The sequence below is a fragment of the Trachinotus anak genome, unplaced genomic scaffold (genome assembly GCF_046630095.1).
Source record: "Trachinotus anak isolate AG129_WGS33_773 ecotype Australia unplaced genomic scaffold, CSIRO_AGI_Tana_v1 ptg000026l, whole genome shotgun sequence".
In the NCBI taxonomy this organism is placed as follows: domain Eukaryota; kingdom Metazoa; phylum Chordata; class Actinopteri; order Carangiformes; family Carangidae; genus Trachinotus; species Trachinotus anak.
Genome location: NW_027273877.1, coordinates 12,167,009 through 12,182,639, shown reverse-complemented (window position 1 = coordinate 12,182,639; position 15,631 = coordinate 12,167,009). Strand labels below are relative to the sequence as shown.

The 15,631-nt window shown below is 42.5% G+C and overlaps 2 protein-coding genes across 2 annotated transcripts in view; both read right to left on the bottom strand.

Annotated features, from left to right (window-relative positions):
* The window catches only part of LOC139609599 (protein NLRC3-like), a 362,291-nt gene that overhangs the window by 61,842 nt on the left and 284,818 nt on the right, over positions 1-15,631 (bottom strand). The gene's annotated exons all lie outside the window — the stretch shown is intronic.
* LOC139609628 (protein NLRC3-like) lies at positions 3,411-14,839 on the bottom strand. The gene is made up of 9 exons (XM_071464493.1): positions 14,442-14,839; positions 14,109-14,344; positions 12,087-13,878; positions 10,862-11,035; positions 8,558-8,734; positions 7,660-7,836; positions 6,853-7,026; positions 5,044-5,999; positions 3,411-4,805 (listed from the first exon to the last, which is right to left on the bottom strand). Exons 1-8 carry the CDS (start codon positions 14,507-14,509, stop codon positions 5,987-5,989), a joined length of 2,811 nt encoding a protein of 936 aa, XP_071320594.1. The 5' UTR covers positions 14,510-14,839; the 3' UTR covers positions 3,411-4,805; positions 5,044-5,986.

Here is a 15,631-nt window from a genome sequence, read left to right as displayed (position 1 = left end):
ACAGTATCATTGCTCACCTGTAAAATTAATTTCATCTTTCCCATGTCTCTAATAGATAGGCATCAATGGATTGATGATTTTTGTTTCCAGTGACTGTTGTTACATCATTTTGTTCTAAACGAATTACACAGTATTACTGAGAAAAGACTTTCCACTTGAATATTTTCTTCATTGAGATCCAATGTGTGATCTAATTGTTCCCTGTTTTTTGAGCTGATGTAAACAGAATTTTTCAATACCCTCCAGTGATTGTCCTGCAACTGTATACAACACATCTGAAATCCTACTTGTGACAGTAAATTAGTGATATTAATGTTAATACAGTAATTATCCAGGCGTTTCGGTGGCCTGCCTCGTGAAGAACAAAACTTTATTGACAGTTCCTATTAAATCTGCAGGAAGTCTCTGCTCTCAAAACATGATTCAGCAGTAGGTTCTTCCCTGTGTGTGTCTGTGTGCTTCTCCCTGGTTGTTTGCGCGCTTGCTTTCTGCTGTGCACTTTGTCCATCCCACCAGTGTTTTTGTCAGTTGCTGAGAAGAAAAAAATGATAAACTCCTCCATGTCAATCCCAACACTTAGGTTCATGTTTAATCTTCATTTCAACCTTTATGTAATTGACAAGATATTATCGAGCTACATCTGAACTGTGTTTTAACAGCTTCACAGCATACTACAGTGACTATAGAAGAGGAGGTCATGAAACTTCATAGATCATACCAAATATTGCTGAAACAATGATCAGTAATGGTATTCAGTTCAGTTTCACACTCAATATAATGACTTATACATTCACATCTCCATACGATTGATACAGAAATTGTAAAAATGGTAAACTGTGTATTCACTTGAATGTAAGTATATTACAACTATTGAGGTGCAATATTGACTTCCTGAATCAGTGACAGATCATCTTCCTGGCAGCAGTCACTAGGCATAACATGAATAGCTTGCACAGAGTGGAAAAAAGTTCTAGCTAGATTTTTCTAAGAAAGTGGTGTTAAAAGATAGTAGGCTGTAAGTGCTCGTTCATTGTGAAAATTAAGTTCCATCTGTAAATACCTTGCTTCTCTATGGCCAGTCACAATCTCCATAGCTGTATGTGATCTATTCTCCGGGACTGATGTCCTTTAGTGCAAATAAGCACAGATGGGGCTTTCCATCCACTGTGATTGTTTTCATTTTGCTGTTTGGGTTCACATGATCATCACTGACAAGTCTCCCAAGGGAGCCATCTTCTCTGGCAGCATCAATCCTGAAGCAGCAGGAACACAATGTTACAAAGTGTAAAAATATATACTGACACACACACGCAATTAATGCAAGTTTCACTGTACAATTAAGGAATCATGTTTCAGGAAGGATTACTAATCTCCTTTATTCTTCTACTACTTCTACAACCATAGAATAAGAAAAAGCAGAGTTTATATTTATGGGTGACTTATAACTTGAGCACAGCAACATATTAAATATAGCAATATATTATTATATTCCATAATTGTTTTCCATTGAAATGAAATTCAAAAGTAAAAACTTGAAGTCCGTCATGGTACAGTCTGAGTCTGCTTTCATAGTCTTGTTTAGTTATAACTTGTCCTCTGTATTCAACAAGGAAATCTCCCTTGTGAAAGTGCCGGCAGCTGAACACTCTTGACCTAAACAACAAATGATTACTCAGGAAAAGTGACACAATGTAAACAATGCTTTAACATAGGCCTGTGTTACTCACCTTTGTATGAATTCATGTACTTAACATCAAAACCATCCTTGTCTTTACACAGGGATGAAAAATACGCAGCCTCATCTTTAGGTTTTAGCTTGTTCCTCCGGGACCATGGTGCTGCCATCTCCTGCAAAGGCCCGAGGATAATGTCTTCAGTCACTTTACACTATACATTTTATTTAGACGGTTTAGTGTCGTCGATCGTAAGACTACTGGCTGATCAGATCACCTGACTTAAAGCCTCCACTCTAATTAGTGATGGGGAGAAAAACATAGGTGGGAATAGCAACAGTGACAGTGCTGCTATTTAGAAAAACTTGTCAGCCATAACTAGTGAAACTTGTATTTGAACCCTGTCTTAGACCAGTCACTTTATACATATCTGAACATGATCTATTTGAAGCATTGAGTTTTGCTTCTCTCACTATCTCAACCACACTGTAGTTGTCACTAGTGAGAGACATTATCACATGCACATCATAGGATGCATATTTACATTTGTAAGAATCGCCACATACACATGCACAAACATGAAAAGATAACAGCCTACAAAGGTTCCGTCAGATTAAGAAATGAGGGCAGCCAAGAGCCAAAGAGCAAAAGCGGTCGTTTATGTGTTCTTTGCAACATCATGTTTTGTTTTAGAATTTCTTGCCTTGAAAACATCAACACAATCTTTTCTTTTTCATTTTGGTATGTTTCAGGCATCCTACACAGTACAGTATCTGATCTAATTCATCTGTATGTTGGAAATTAGAATTCTAATGCCCCACAGCATTACTTCATGACAGTCAGCTAAAGTGCTGACATAGACAATAATTTATCAATGCATCAAAGTAACTGATCAATCAAAACTAATAATGCTAGGGAAGGCTTTTTATAAAATGAAAACTGCAGTAGGATTTCAAAATCAGTTTTTTGTGTGTTTTAAATTGATACTCTGAAATAAAAGATGAGGGTAATTCATTAACTTGTCTGCACCAAAAGTTAAAGTAAAGGTGAAGTTATGGCAGCTGACGTTTCCTGGATAACCGACAATTCTGTGTTTAAATCAGATTAAAACAGTGGATTTGACAAAACCCTGTATTATGGGGACTTCCAGCGGTCAGCCAATGAAATGCTCCGAATCTTACACGTGTGAATTATAAAGATCTTCTATGTCCTCAACGGAAAGAATCGCCAGGCACACGACCCTCCACTGCTCCCAGGAGTCCCTCATGTAACCAGCGGCGTACGTTCCCGCCAGGGCAGACAGGTTCCCCCGAACCCGGGCTTCTCGTCGAGAAGATCCTGTCAATTGTGTTGAGAGACCAGTTGACCAATTCCATGATTTTAGTTTTAGAGAGCAGTGCAGAGAGAGGCTTCCAAGGTTTAGACAAGACAGGACGAGACGTGAGAAGCAAAGCAGGGAAGAAAGGGGGAGAAGAGAGGGAGGAAGATGCGTCCGCCTTCGTTGAGAGCCGGAAAGGAAAATCAATCAACTAGTTGTCAGTGCGTGTGCAGACCATGAAGTTTCAGAGCATGGTTCAGATTAAAGCAGATAATCACTCAGGTGAGCAGGTGAGTGTGAGTGAAGGCCGGTGCAGAAACCGTGGAGCTGCTTCACTCTGTCCTGACACATGAAGACTGACAGACTCTGCAGGACAGGTGGTCCCTCTGGGCAGCAACAGGTTAAACTTGGCTCTAAAATGTTTTTCAATTCAACTTTATTGATATAACATATAGATAACATACATAAAATATGTCCTACAAACACTTTGCCCAAAGTGATTCACACAGGATTAAAACAGCACAACAACAAAAAACACTGAAAAGACATCTAAAAGAAAGGTAGTGGAAGAGCTTAGTGATCTGCATGGAACATAAAACCAAAGAAAATCTCATGTCACAACTTTACAGTCGTTTCTGAAAGGTGCAGAGAATCACAACAGTCTAAACAGGGAGTGATAAAAGTGTGAGTGAGGATTCTGAGTGACTTTGGAAACATTTCTTATTTCTTCCTCTAAAGATCTGAGGCTAAAGTGATCCCAAATATGTGATTAGTGTTTTCATTTGTTTGCTGAGACCAAACACAAAGTGTAGATTTTCTCTTGCTCCTTTTAAAAGGTTTTTACACATCCATGTGTTAATGTTAGTGAGACAGGCGATGAGAGAGAGCAGAGCAATGGAGTCATTTGGGGAAACAGAGATGTACAATTGTGTATCATCAGCGTACAGATGGCAGCCAATATGGTGATGGTTGATACTGTTTCCCAATGGGAGCAAATATAGTGATAACAGGATTGGGCTGTGAATGGTTCCTTGAGGAACACTATATTCAGTACTGTGGGGCCCCTGAGGATATTCACCATTCCTATGGCTGTTTCATTAAATAAGAATAAATCAGACTAAAACACGGTCAGAGACCGGCTCATTTCTCATTTACCACTTTGATTACAGCACTCTCTGTGCTGTGGGTTGCTGAATAACCAGATTGGAACTTTTCTAAAATGTTACTGGTTAAATGTGAGTGGTTGATTAAAAACAATTTGTGTGTCTGGAATTATTTAACTGGCAGTCGTCCAGATTGATCATGGACCTTTTAAAAGCAGTAGGTTTCCTGAGTTCAGAGGACTTTATTAGTCTTGTTGTTCCTCAAGAGAGAGTAAGGTAGCAGATTGGTTGACATCATAGCTGGGAGTCTATGACAGTGTGTGTGTTAATATTTGCTATGCTGGCTCTAACAGAAATGTTTTCTTTAAAACTGTGCTGAGATTTTCTCAGTTGAAAGTTGAGTTAGACTGAGAGCAGGTGGTGGATTTAAAAGATTATCAACTGTAGAAAAGAAAACTGTGGTTATTTTGGTTTTCTGAATTAATTGTTAATTTAAACCCTGTGTTTAAAAATATACCAGTGAACATGTGATTTGCTTTTCCTCTCTCCTCTCTCAGCTTTTCAACAGCTTCTTTTTCCATGGTGATTTGATTTGTGGTGTTTTTTGATCAGGAGAAACTGGATCTAAAGAGAATCTTAAATTATCATTGGAAGCAACAAGGTCATTGAATAAGTCAGTAGTGGATGGAGGAAATGTGTTCAAATGATTTGCTAATTATGGTCATTGATAATGCTGCACTTCCCATCAACAGTCTCTGGATGTAAAAACAGTTGTGTTAAACAAAGACAAGAAACAAGTGAAATGCCAACATTAAAACCTCTAGTAAACAAAGCCCAGAGTATTTCTGTGGATCAGCTGTGAATGACAGCCAATGAGAGAAGAGAGGAGCTGATGAAGATGATGATGCTCTCACCAGCCCTGGGTTTTACCTCTCAGGCTGAACTAAACCTCTGATTGGTGGAGGTTGTTCTGGCTCCTGAAACTCTACTGCCCCCCTCACTGTGTCGGTGAAAATTTAAACTACATTTGTATTTACACTGAATTATTATTCTGCTACAAACAGCAGAACTAAACACCAGTCAAATATAAGGCTATAAAGAACAGGAAGTAAATATAAAAACATTATCTACCATACAGAAGGATTTAAAGTACTATTGATTATTACTATTGAATGATTAATTTAACCAATGATACTTGTTGACTTATCATTAAGATATATAGACATGCTCATATAAAAAGGCTGGGAGATATGGCTAAAAACCTCATATCTCAACAGGCTTAAGAGAAGCAGTAAATGTGCAATAAAATACAATACTATGAAACTGTAACAGGAACATAATGAGTAGATTTTAATTTCAACTTACTTTTTACTTTTATCTTAAAACATTTTAACTTCTACTATAGTAAAACCGTTTTTGGTTTCTATTCACTGCAGGGGCTGGTTACAAATATTTAGCAGATTCAACATTATGAATATGATAATTTACTATAATTTCTAAAAAGTATTATTGAATACATCAATAAGATGGAGGATAAAAACAACATGTTTCTCCTGTACAATAATATCTGGTAAAGTTCAGCTGAAGAACATGAGGCTTCAACGTCTGAGTCAAACTAATCTTCAGAGTTCAAGTCATTTTACTGTGAAATTCCCTCTTTGTGAAGCTCAACAAGGAAACTGTTCAGAGCTGAACTTGATGAGCTTTAAGTCCAGAGACACTGATGATGCTCTGTCAGATCCAGAGGAACACACAGGGATGATGGTGGACTGGACTCTGTGTGTGACAGTGGAGCTGTTCTCAGATCAGTTCAGACTGCAGCACTGAGAGTCATCTCCACTTCTTCTGATTCCTCTGTCAGTCACTGCTGGATCAAGCTCTCCTCTCCACTCTCACCACCTCCATCTGTGTAGAGAAGAAGAAAGCAGAGGAGACGAATCAGTGTTTACAGAGACTCACTTCATCAGTCAGTGATGCAGCAGGGACTTCAGTCCTGTTCAGACCAGATGTGCAGCAGCTGCTTCCTCTCAGCTCTCATGTTAACGTGTTGGAGTGAACACACTGAGCTGGAAGCTCACAGACCTGCAGAGACGTTCAGCATCAAGTCTGTTCACTCTGCACATTTCACTCAGTCCACAGTGGAAACAAAGTGCTGAGTCAGCAACAGGTCAGTGATGGATTCACTCCTGTTACCTGTCAGCTGATGTCACTTTAAACACAGAGTCTCTGTGTGTTGATCAACATGTGAGCTGCTTCTGAAACATCACCTGACTGAACATGGAGGCTGTCACTAAGAGCCAGGGACTGTCAGGCTCCATCACACTGATCTCAGAGCTGTGACACAGATGAAACTGATCAGCTGTTTAGTGTTGAAACCAGAGAACAAACAGTCTCAGATCAGATTGGACAGTTTGATGAATGAGGACACTGTCTCTGTCCATCTGTGAGGCTGTCAGCTGGAATCAGCTTTATTTCCTGTACACATAAACACAACAACAACAGTCGTCTTCACATCAACTCACACACTTGATCACAACAAGCTTCTGGCTGCTCTGATTGGCTGACTGTTGTCTCTCTCTCTGTCTGTCTGTCCAATCCTGAAGCCTGTCCCCGTTCTCCTCTCACAGCTTCACTGAGGAAAGCAGCCACTGAGGAGGTTGGAGGTTCACAGGAAACACTGGATCTTTGCTCTGATACTAACTGTGTTTAGTACAATACTGCTGAGAGCAGCATGGACTGACTCCGCCCCTCTACTGACCTCAGAGTCTCCAGTCTACAGTCTGGACTCTCCACGAGACCACGGAGATCCTTCAGGTCTGAATCCTGCAGGTTGTTGTCTCTCAGGTCCAGTTCTCTCAGATGGGAGGGGTTGGACTTCAGAGCTGAGACCAGAGAAGAACAGCTGATCTCTGACAAACTGCAGCTCCACAATCTGAATAAAGAATCAAAGATGTAGATCAATGATTGATAATCAATCAGATTTGTCCTGATCAATGATCTTTGTCTAAAATTAGTAGAGTGACTTTGTCCTTCTGTTATTGTGCATCATCATCATGTCAGTACAACACAACATTGTCAACACAACAGTTGTGTGTGTTGTGTTACAGATGAAAACACACACACACAGTTTGATCAAACAGACATTAGTCCTGACACTTCACTGAAATCTACTGAAAAAAAGAAGATTCTTTCTTCACTTTCTTTGGACAAATATTAGTTGTGAGGATCTTGTGTATGTTGTTGTGATAAAAATGAATTGACTTGAACAACTAACACTGGACATTTTCTCCAGTGGATTTAGAAAACATGAGTCCTCTGACTGAGAGAAATACGAGTGTGTGAGCTGTGAAGGTTGAACTGAAGTGAACAGACATTATTCATGACAAGTGAGTGAAATGAGCTGAAACTGAAGAATCATTCTCAGTGTGAGAGAAGAACAACTGGAAACATGAGACAACAACTATTTACAATGTCATTCATTCATTCACAGTCAATGGATTCAACTTGTGTGTGAAGCTTCATTAGCTGTGGATTCAAGATATAAGATCTACAACAGTGAACTGACCTCAGAGTCTCCAGTCTACAGTCTGGACTCTGCAGAAAACCACACAGACCCTTCACTCCTGGATCCTGCAGGTTCCGGTTGTAGCTCAGGTCCAGTTCTCTCAGATGGGAGGGGTTGGACTTCAGAGCTGAGACCAGAGAAGAACAGCTGATCTCTGACAAACTGCAGTTGATCAATCTGAATAAAGAATCAAAGATGTGAGTTTAGGAGACAAAGTTCCTGCTTGAAACCACAAAGAGTCAAACAGACAAAGTAAAAACAGCTCTCATTAATATTCATGACAACATGCTGCTGCTTCAATAAAGACGTAGTGACTCCACCTCTTCAACTCTGCCAGCTCCACCTGTGGCTCCATCTATACAAACTCATGTTGTGCAGATTCTACTAAAGATCCTCAAGTTTTCAAAGACAACAAACATGTCAGGCTGAAGTTTGGAGACATGAGAACAAATGTATAGAAATATATATTAAATTCACTAGTTGATGGAACGGCAGAGACACAGGCACCTGGTGACTGAGCTCAAATATTTAACACAGTCAAACCTACAGGGTTTAAAGTGATGAAACAACCTGTTGCTATGACAACTTGGCTTTGAATACTGGAGTCAGTACAAACATCACAGAGCCTTATAAAAGTGTTGAGACCATCAGCTATTGATTATAGATCAGTTATTGTCTGACAGATTCAATGTGTTTCTGTTGGTGTTTTAAAAAGTCATGAGGTGAAAGTTGAAGAGAAACTGTCACTGGACTAAAAGCAGAGAAGAAGAAAACAGACTTTACCATGAAGATCCTCAGTGTGGATCAGTATAATATCAGCCTCATGTCTGCAGCTCAGTGTCAACACAACTTTCACATCACATTCATCTCAGCACAGAAAGAAAACATGGAGTCTGACCTCAGAGTCTCCAGTCTACAGTCTGGACTCTGCAGAAAACCACACAGACCCTTCACTCCTGGATCCTGCAGGTTCAGGTTCCAGCTCAGGTCCAGTTCTCTCAGATGGGAGGGGTTGGACTTCAGAGCTGAGCCCAGAGAAGAACAGCTGATCTCTGACAAACTGCAGTTCTCCAATCTGAATAAAGAATCAAAGATGTAGATCAATGATTGATAATCAATCAGATTTGTCCTGATCAATGATCTTTGTCTAAAATGAGTAGAGTGACTTTGCCCTTCTGTTATTGTGGATCTTCATCATGTCAGCCTTCTACACACATCATCCAAATGTCAGCACAACATTCATACAGCTGTTGATGTGAACACAGGTTGATCAGCTGCTGCTGACCTCAGTTCAGTCTGTGATCAGAGGAGAATCAGAGGATTCACGTCTGTTTAGTCTGTTCCCTCTCTGACACTACAGACATCAGCACAGAAACAAAACACTGAGGACGTGAACAAACAGTGAGAACTCAGTCACACTGTTCAGAACAAACATGGTGGAGCAGCTTCAATGTTCCAAAGTCACCAAACAACTGCACAATGTCACATTTACAGGAGGAGGGAAAATATTTCTCTGTGTCCACATCTTTAAAGAAGAACTTGTGTTACTGTTGAGAACTTGAGGAGGACGAGTGCTCGGCCTCAGTCTACCACCGGTGTTACAGCCCATTCTGTGAGCCGTCAGATTCTGTGACCTGCAGCAACAACCAGTTCACCTTCAGGTAACGTTCAGAGCCTCCTGCTGGAAAACACCACAGATTTATTCAGCTGATCTTCACTGAATGAGGAAGTAGAATTCATCTGATTTTCACATCAACCCCCCAGTGAGGAGCAGACTGAGTGAGGACGGGGTTAATGAAGGTCACAGAGCAGAGATCAAACCTGTGCTCACAGTCCTACAACCCTTCAGCTCAGCACAACGTCCACGGTTTAGGTCTGATAGTTGATGAACAGAGTTTCTCTGAGTGTCAGTGTCAGTCTGCTCTGGTAACTGCTCCTGAACCACAGTCACATGACCACTTGTGTTATTCATGTGATTAGAAGAAGCTCCATTCTTCAAGATCAAGTCTGACCTTTTGTTGTGTTCACACACAATCGACAAGATATGACATGAAGGACACCTGGAGCGCTTTGAGTTCACAGTGCACAGGTTCAGAGAAGCACAACGTGGACTTGAAGAGAACAGAAGTGAGAGCAGCTCAGTTCAGGTAACAGGGACCAGACTGATCTGCCAACAAAACCCCTGTATCCCATGGTACTGTCAGCTCCACAACATACACAAGCTGCTGTGTTTCTGACCACAACACAACATCTGCTCCTCAGCTGTTTATTCACTATGATGTTGGGGAGGTGGGAGCTGCTCATAAATTGCTCCCAGCATCAATCTAATCCTTCCTGCCTCCATGTCCCAGCTGAGTTTCCTCTTGTCTCCACTTTCCCGCCTCAGCCACTGGCCCTGCTTTGATCTGGTTTGTGTTGCGGTCTGAAGGTCTGTGGCTTCCCATGATGCTGCAGTGCTGACATCAACACACAACAACAGCTGCAATATTTGTTGGTTGCAGAGAGCTGCAGCTTTGCTGGTGTTCAGATCAGCAGCAGCAGCAGAAGATCTGTGAGACTGTTGCAGTTTGATTCTCATCAACTTTCTGATTTTAACATCAAACTCTGTCAATTCTCTGCTGCTCTGAATCACAAACACTGTGACTGCTCTCATCCAGGGGCCGAGTGGGACCCTTCATTTTACCTGGAGATCACCAGTCCCAGCTGTTAATAACACAAAGACAAACAGCAGCTAACACAAGCACAGGGCTGCTGCCCAACAACTAGCAGCTAGCTATACTAGCCACATTTAATATGAGCTGAGCTAGCAGCTAGCTACAACGCCCCTGCTTAGCATTTCAGCTGCCGGCTCTTTACTGGATGTTGAATCTCTCTGTGATTGTGGAACATTTCTCTGCTTCCTCCTCCAGTATTTGTTCTTTTGCATTCTTCTCTGCTCCACCTTTCTCCTTCTCCTATAACACAATATTATTAGTCTACACAATAATCAGTCCGGCCCCGGCCCCCAAACGGCCCCCAGGAATTCTCCTGACCCTCCCCATCACCACTCTGCTCCTGGTCTCATCTTACTTCTTTCTCTTCACTGGCTGATTTTTTAAATCCTCACACAGAAATCCTGAAAATGAACCAACCAATGAAAAACTGGAACTTCAAAGATTTGAACTGAATATAAAACTACAACAGCTCCAGTCAGTGAACTGACCTCAGAGTCTCCAGTCTACAGTTTGGACTCTCCAGTCCAGCACACAGCTGCTTCACTCCTGAATCCTTCAGGCTGTTTCTACTCAGGTCCAGGTGTCTCAGATGGGAGGGGTTGGACTTCAGAGCTGAGGACACGACTTCACAGTGAGTCTCTGAGAGTCCACAATTAACAAGTCTGTGATGAGAGAAAATATAAAATGTGTCAGAATAAAATCAGACAGTTTGTAATAAAAGACACTGAAGTTAAAATGCATCTGATGAGAAAAGATGATGATGTGATGAACATCTGCTCTTCACATCTGTGGCTCAGCTCATCTGATCTGATTGTGTTTGACATGAAACAATAATTCTCATCACTCTCTCTCAGACCTGCAGAGTTTCATGGGAATCTTTGTTGTGCAGATGAAGGAGGGAAAATGATGTTACATTTCTGCTTCCATCATATGATTTGATCCAGAGTCAGAATCTTGTTGAGAAAAACAGTTTTATTCTCCAGTGTTTTTAAACTGACTCCAGATTGCTTGGCTCTGCTGCCTCTCTGTAGAAGTCAACACACACCACTGCATAAAACACATCTGGCTCATTGTGGTGAATCAGTGGCAGCGCCCACGTTGATCCATGAACAAACTGTCCTCAGTAAAACACTAGTGATCAACACTTAGTGGACTCTGCAGTTACAACCTGGAAGAGTGTGTGTGTGTGTGTGTGTGTGTGTGAGAGTGTGTGTGAGTGTGTGTGTGTGTGTGTGCAGCTCTACAGTGAAATAAGATTTTCCTCATTTGAAACTGTAAACCAATAGAAAATCTACAGACACTGAGCCCACACATGTCTTAATGTCCGGTGGGAACATTTCCACACCGTGGCATCCCTACTCCAGAACATTTCTCCTGAGCTCAACTCAGTCAACAGTTCAATCTAATCTCTGTTTGCTGCCTGGTTTTCACAGAAGGTCCTCACAGAAACATGACACTGAGCTCTGGTGTGTAGAAGAAGACTGAATCCTCCCATTCTGCTCTGATAGATTCACACCTGTGTCCTTGGCTGAAGCTGAACATTTCCTGATACGACTCTCCTCTACAGCAACAAGAGAGAAAACACCTGGGACATTATTCTTAGTCAAAAACTAAGAATAATGAGAATAAATGAAAACTGTGTTTATCTGAATGTGACTCAACTACTGATCTAATCTACTGATTGATAATTATATTGATCATGTCTGGACTCACCGAGCCTTCCTGCAGTTCCTCACAGCTGGGATCAGTCTCCGTCGTCCCTCCTCTGATGTGTTGTACTTCTCTAGGTCCAACTCATCCAGAACCTCCTCTGACATCTGCAGCATGTAGGCCAGAGCTGAGCAGTGGATCTCAGAGAGTTTCTTCTTTGATCTGGTCTTTGACTTCAGGAACTCTTGGATCTCCTGATGAACTGAGTGGTCCTTCATCTCCATCAGACAGTGGAAGATGTTGATGCTTCTGTCAGGAGAGATTTTATCACTGTTCATCTCCTTCGGGTTGTTGATGGCTCTCTGGATGGTTTCTGGACTGTTCTTCCTCTGACCCAGCAGACCTCCTAAGAGTCTCTGGTTGGACTCCAGAGAGAGGCCATGAAGGAAGCGAACAAACAGGTCCAGGTGACCATTTTTACTTCTGAGGGATTTCTCCATGGCTGCCCTCAGGAAGACATCTAGGGTATAATCAACATATAATTTTCCCAGGAAGTTCTTCAGGACCTCTGTGTTCCTGTTGGTGTAACAGTGGAACATGTGGACTGCAGCCAGAAACTCCTGAATGCTCAGATGAACAAAGCAGTAGACTGTTTTCTGGAAGATCACACTCTCTCTTTTGAAGATCTCAGTACAGAGTCCTGAGTACACCGAGGCCTCTGTGACATCCAGACCACACTGCTCCAGGTCTTCTTGGTAGAACATGATGTTTCCTTTCTCCAGATGTTCAAACGCCAGCCTCCCCAGCTTCAGAAGAACTTCCCTGTCACCCTCCATCAGCTCCTGTGGACTGGTCTCATGTCCCTCATCATACTTGAGCTTCTTCCTCTTTGTCTGAACCAGCAGGAAGTGTGAGAACAGGTCAGTCAGGGTCTGGGGCAGCTCTCCTCTCTGCTCTGTAGTCAACATGTGCTCCAGAACTGTAGCAGTGATCCAGCAGAAGACTGGGACTTGACACATGATGTGGAGGCTCCTGGACTTCTTGATGTGTGAGATGGTTCTGCTGGACAGCTCTTCATCACTGGATCTCCTCCTGAAGTACTCCTCCTTCTGGGCGTCAGTGAAGCCTCGTACCTCTGTTACCCTGTCAACACATGTAGGAGGGATCTGATTGGCTGCTGCAGGTCTGGAAGTGATCCAGACCAGAGCCGAGGGAAGCAGGTTCCCCTGGATGAGGTTTGTCAGCAGCAGGTTGACTGATGACGTCTGTGTGACATCAGACACAACCTCCCTGTTGGTGAAATCCAGTGAAAGTCTGCTTTCATCCAGGCCGTCCAAGATGAACAGAACTTTACAGACAGCCAGCTGCTCTGCTGAGACCTTCTGTAATGTTGGATGGAAAACATGGAGCAGCCTGAGAAGACTGTACTGCTGCTCTCTGATCAGGTTCAGCTCCCTGAACGAAAGCAGAACCAGCAGACTGACATCTTGGTTCTCCAAGCCCTCTGCCCAGTCCAGACTGAACTTCTGCACTGAGAAGGTTTTTCCAATGCCAGCGACACCGTTGGTCAGAACCACTCTGATGGGTTTCTGTTGGTCAGGTAAGGTTTTAAAGATGTCCTGACACTTGATTGGAGCATCATGGAGGGTCTTCATCTTGGAAGCTGTCTCCAGCTGCCTCACCTCATGTTGGGTATTAACCTCTTCACTCTGTCCCTCTGTGATGTAGAGCTCAGTGTAGATCCTGTTGAGGAGGGTTCCACTTCCTGTTCCATCACTTCCTTCAGTCACACGTTCACATCTGCTCCTCAGACTGATCTTATGTTGATCTAAAACCTCCTGCAGACCACTATCTGCTGAAAGAGAAGAGACAATGTCAGACTGAAGACAGAGAATCTGAGAGTCTGCTGATTATTTTCATCAGCTACAGAAAAACTAAAGAGCAGCAAAGAAAAGCTTTTTAATGTTGTGCTTTTTAGAATCATCTGAAATGTCAGTGCTGTGTGATAGAACAACTGACACTGGAGAAAACAACAGGTCCTGGTTTCAGACATGAAGACATCAGCAGACACATGTTCAGTCTCACTTTGTACAGTGCTGCTCTGACTGGCTGTCTGCAGTCCAGGTCTGGTTCTGGGTCTTTGTCCACACTGGGGACAGGAGGGGTCTCCTGAAGACCCAGACTGGTCCCAGTATGAGGTGAAGCACTGTCTGCAGAACCAGTGTCCACAGCTGGTAGAGACTGGATCCTTCAGGACGTCCTGACACAGAGCACAGCAGGACAGCTGCTCCTCCACAGAGACACCACTCCTCTTCCTCCCTCTGTGAAGACATGTCTTCATCACTAACATGTCACAGTCAAATATGTCTAATAACTGAATCATCTTCAGCTCAGTTTACAGTAGAAACTGTCTCTTACTGTGAGTCTGAGGGTCCAGGTTCAGGACTGAAATGTGGAGGATGATCTTTGGACCGGTCACTCTTCATAGACAGACAGCTGGATCCTGGAGACTCTGCTCTCAGTCTGTGGTTCTGACCTCTGCAAACACAAACATGTTTTTATTCATATCACATGGATCACTGATCAATTCTCTGATGACAGAGTCATTGTGGGAACTCTCAGCTGACGTCCTGCAGTGACGTCACCATCCAGCACCGCACACTGTACTGAAGGATGGAAGCAACACAGCAGCATCCAGAAACAACACTGTTGTGTCAGTCAGTCATTAAATGTGTCCAGTCTCCAGCTGTTGATGACCTGTCTCACATCAGCTCTAAAGAAGCAGAGTGATACAAAGGTAAGATGAGAGGATCAGATGTCTGTGACCCCGACACTGCCACTGCCACAAATGAAGACAAAACAACATCCTGACTAAAACTAATGGCTGCTGATGTGTCTGCTCTTCTTCTCCACATTGACTCTTTCTCTGGAGTTCAGCTTCATTTCACACAAGGAGGCCTGTGTGTTTCTACATGACTGTGACAACAGCAAACACCACATCCTGCTGCAGGCTTCATCTGACCATCACACAACTTCACTGACAAACACACAGTTTGTCAGAGTTACATCTGCACAGATATCAGTGATGGTAAAGACAGTCTTGTGTGTAATTAAAGGATCATTCTGCTGTTATTCTACATGTTTGTTCTTGACAACAAACCCCATGAAAAGAGCCAAACCAACAGTGTGTGAGTTCGTCTCTCAACACTTTGTGACTTCCCACCTCTGTGTGTGGCTCTCAGCTCTGAGCCCATTGGTTCCTTCTGAAGACTTAGGACCTATTTTAACCATCTAGGCTCATGGAGACAGAGCATTTAGGACGTGTCCTCATCCACTTTTGTTAGTTTAACAGTGGACAAACAGTCACAGCACCAGGCGCATGCTTTAAAAGGGTTGTGATTAGTCTCTTCATTAATCATGGGTGTGTTTTAGACCTAACATGTGATAAACCAATCAGAGAGCTCTCTCCCATCCCCTTTAACCTCTTAACATCCACATTTTTTCACCTTATTTCTACACAGTTGTCTTTCTAAATGTAACCAGCTTAAAACTGTAATTTGATAGGTTAAAAATTCTAGTTTCTGAAAATGTGCTTGTTCTGCATGTAA

Bases quoted from the DNA above. Each gene is read 5' to 3' on its own strand.
- LOC139609628 (XM_071464493.1), bottom strand. From the start codon at position 14,509: ATGAAGAGTGACCGGTCCAAAGATCATCCTCCACATTTCAGTCCTGAA. The intron at 13,879-14,108 runs GTGAGACTGAAC...CTTCTCTTTCAG, and splicing joins TCAGAGCAGCACTGTACAAA to CAGATAGTGGTCTGCAGGAG. The intron at 11,036-12,086 runs GTGAGTCCAGAC...CTCTCATCACAG, and splicing joins AGGAACTGCAGGAAGGCTCG to ACTTGTTAATTGTGGACTCT.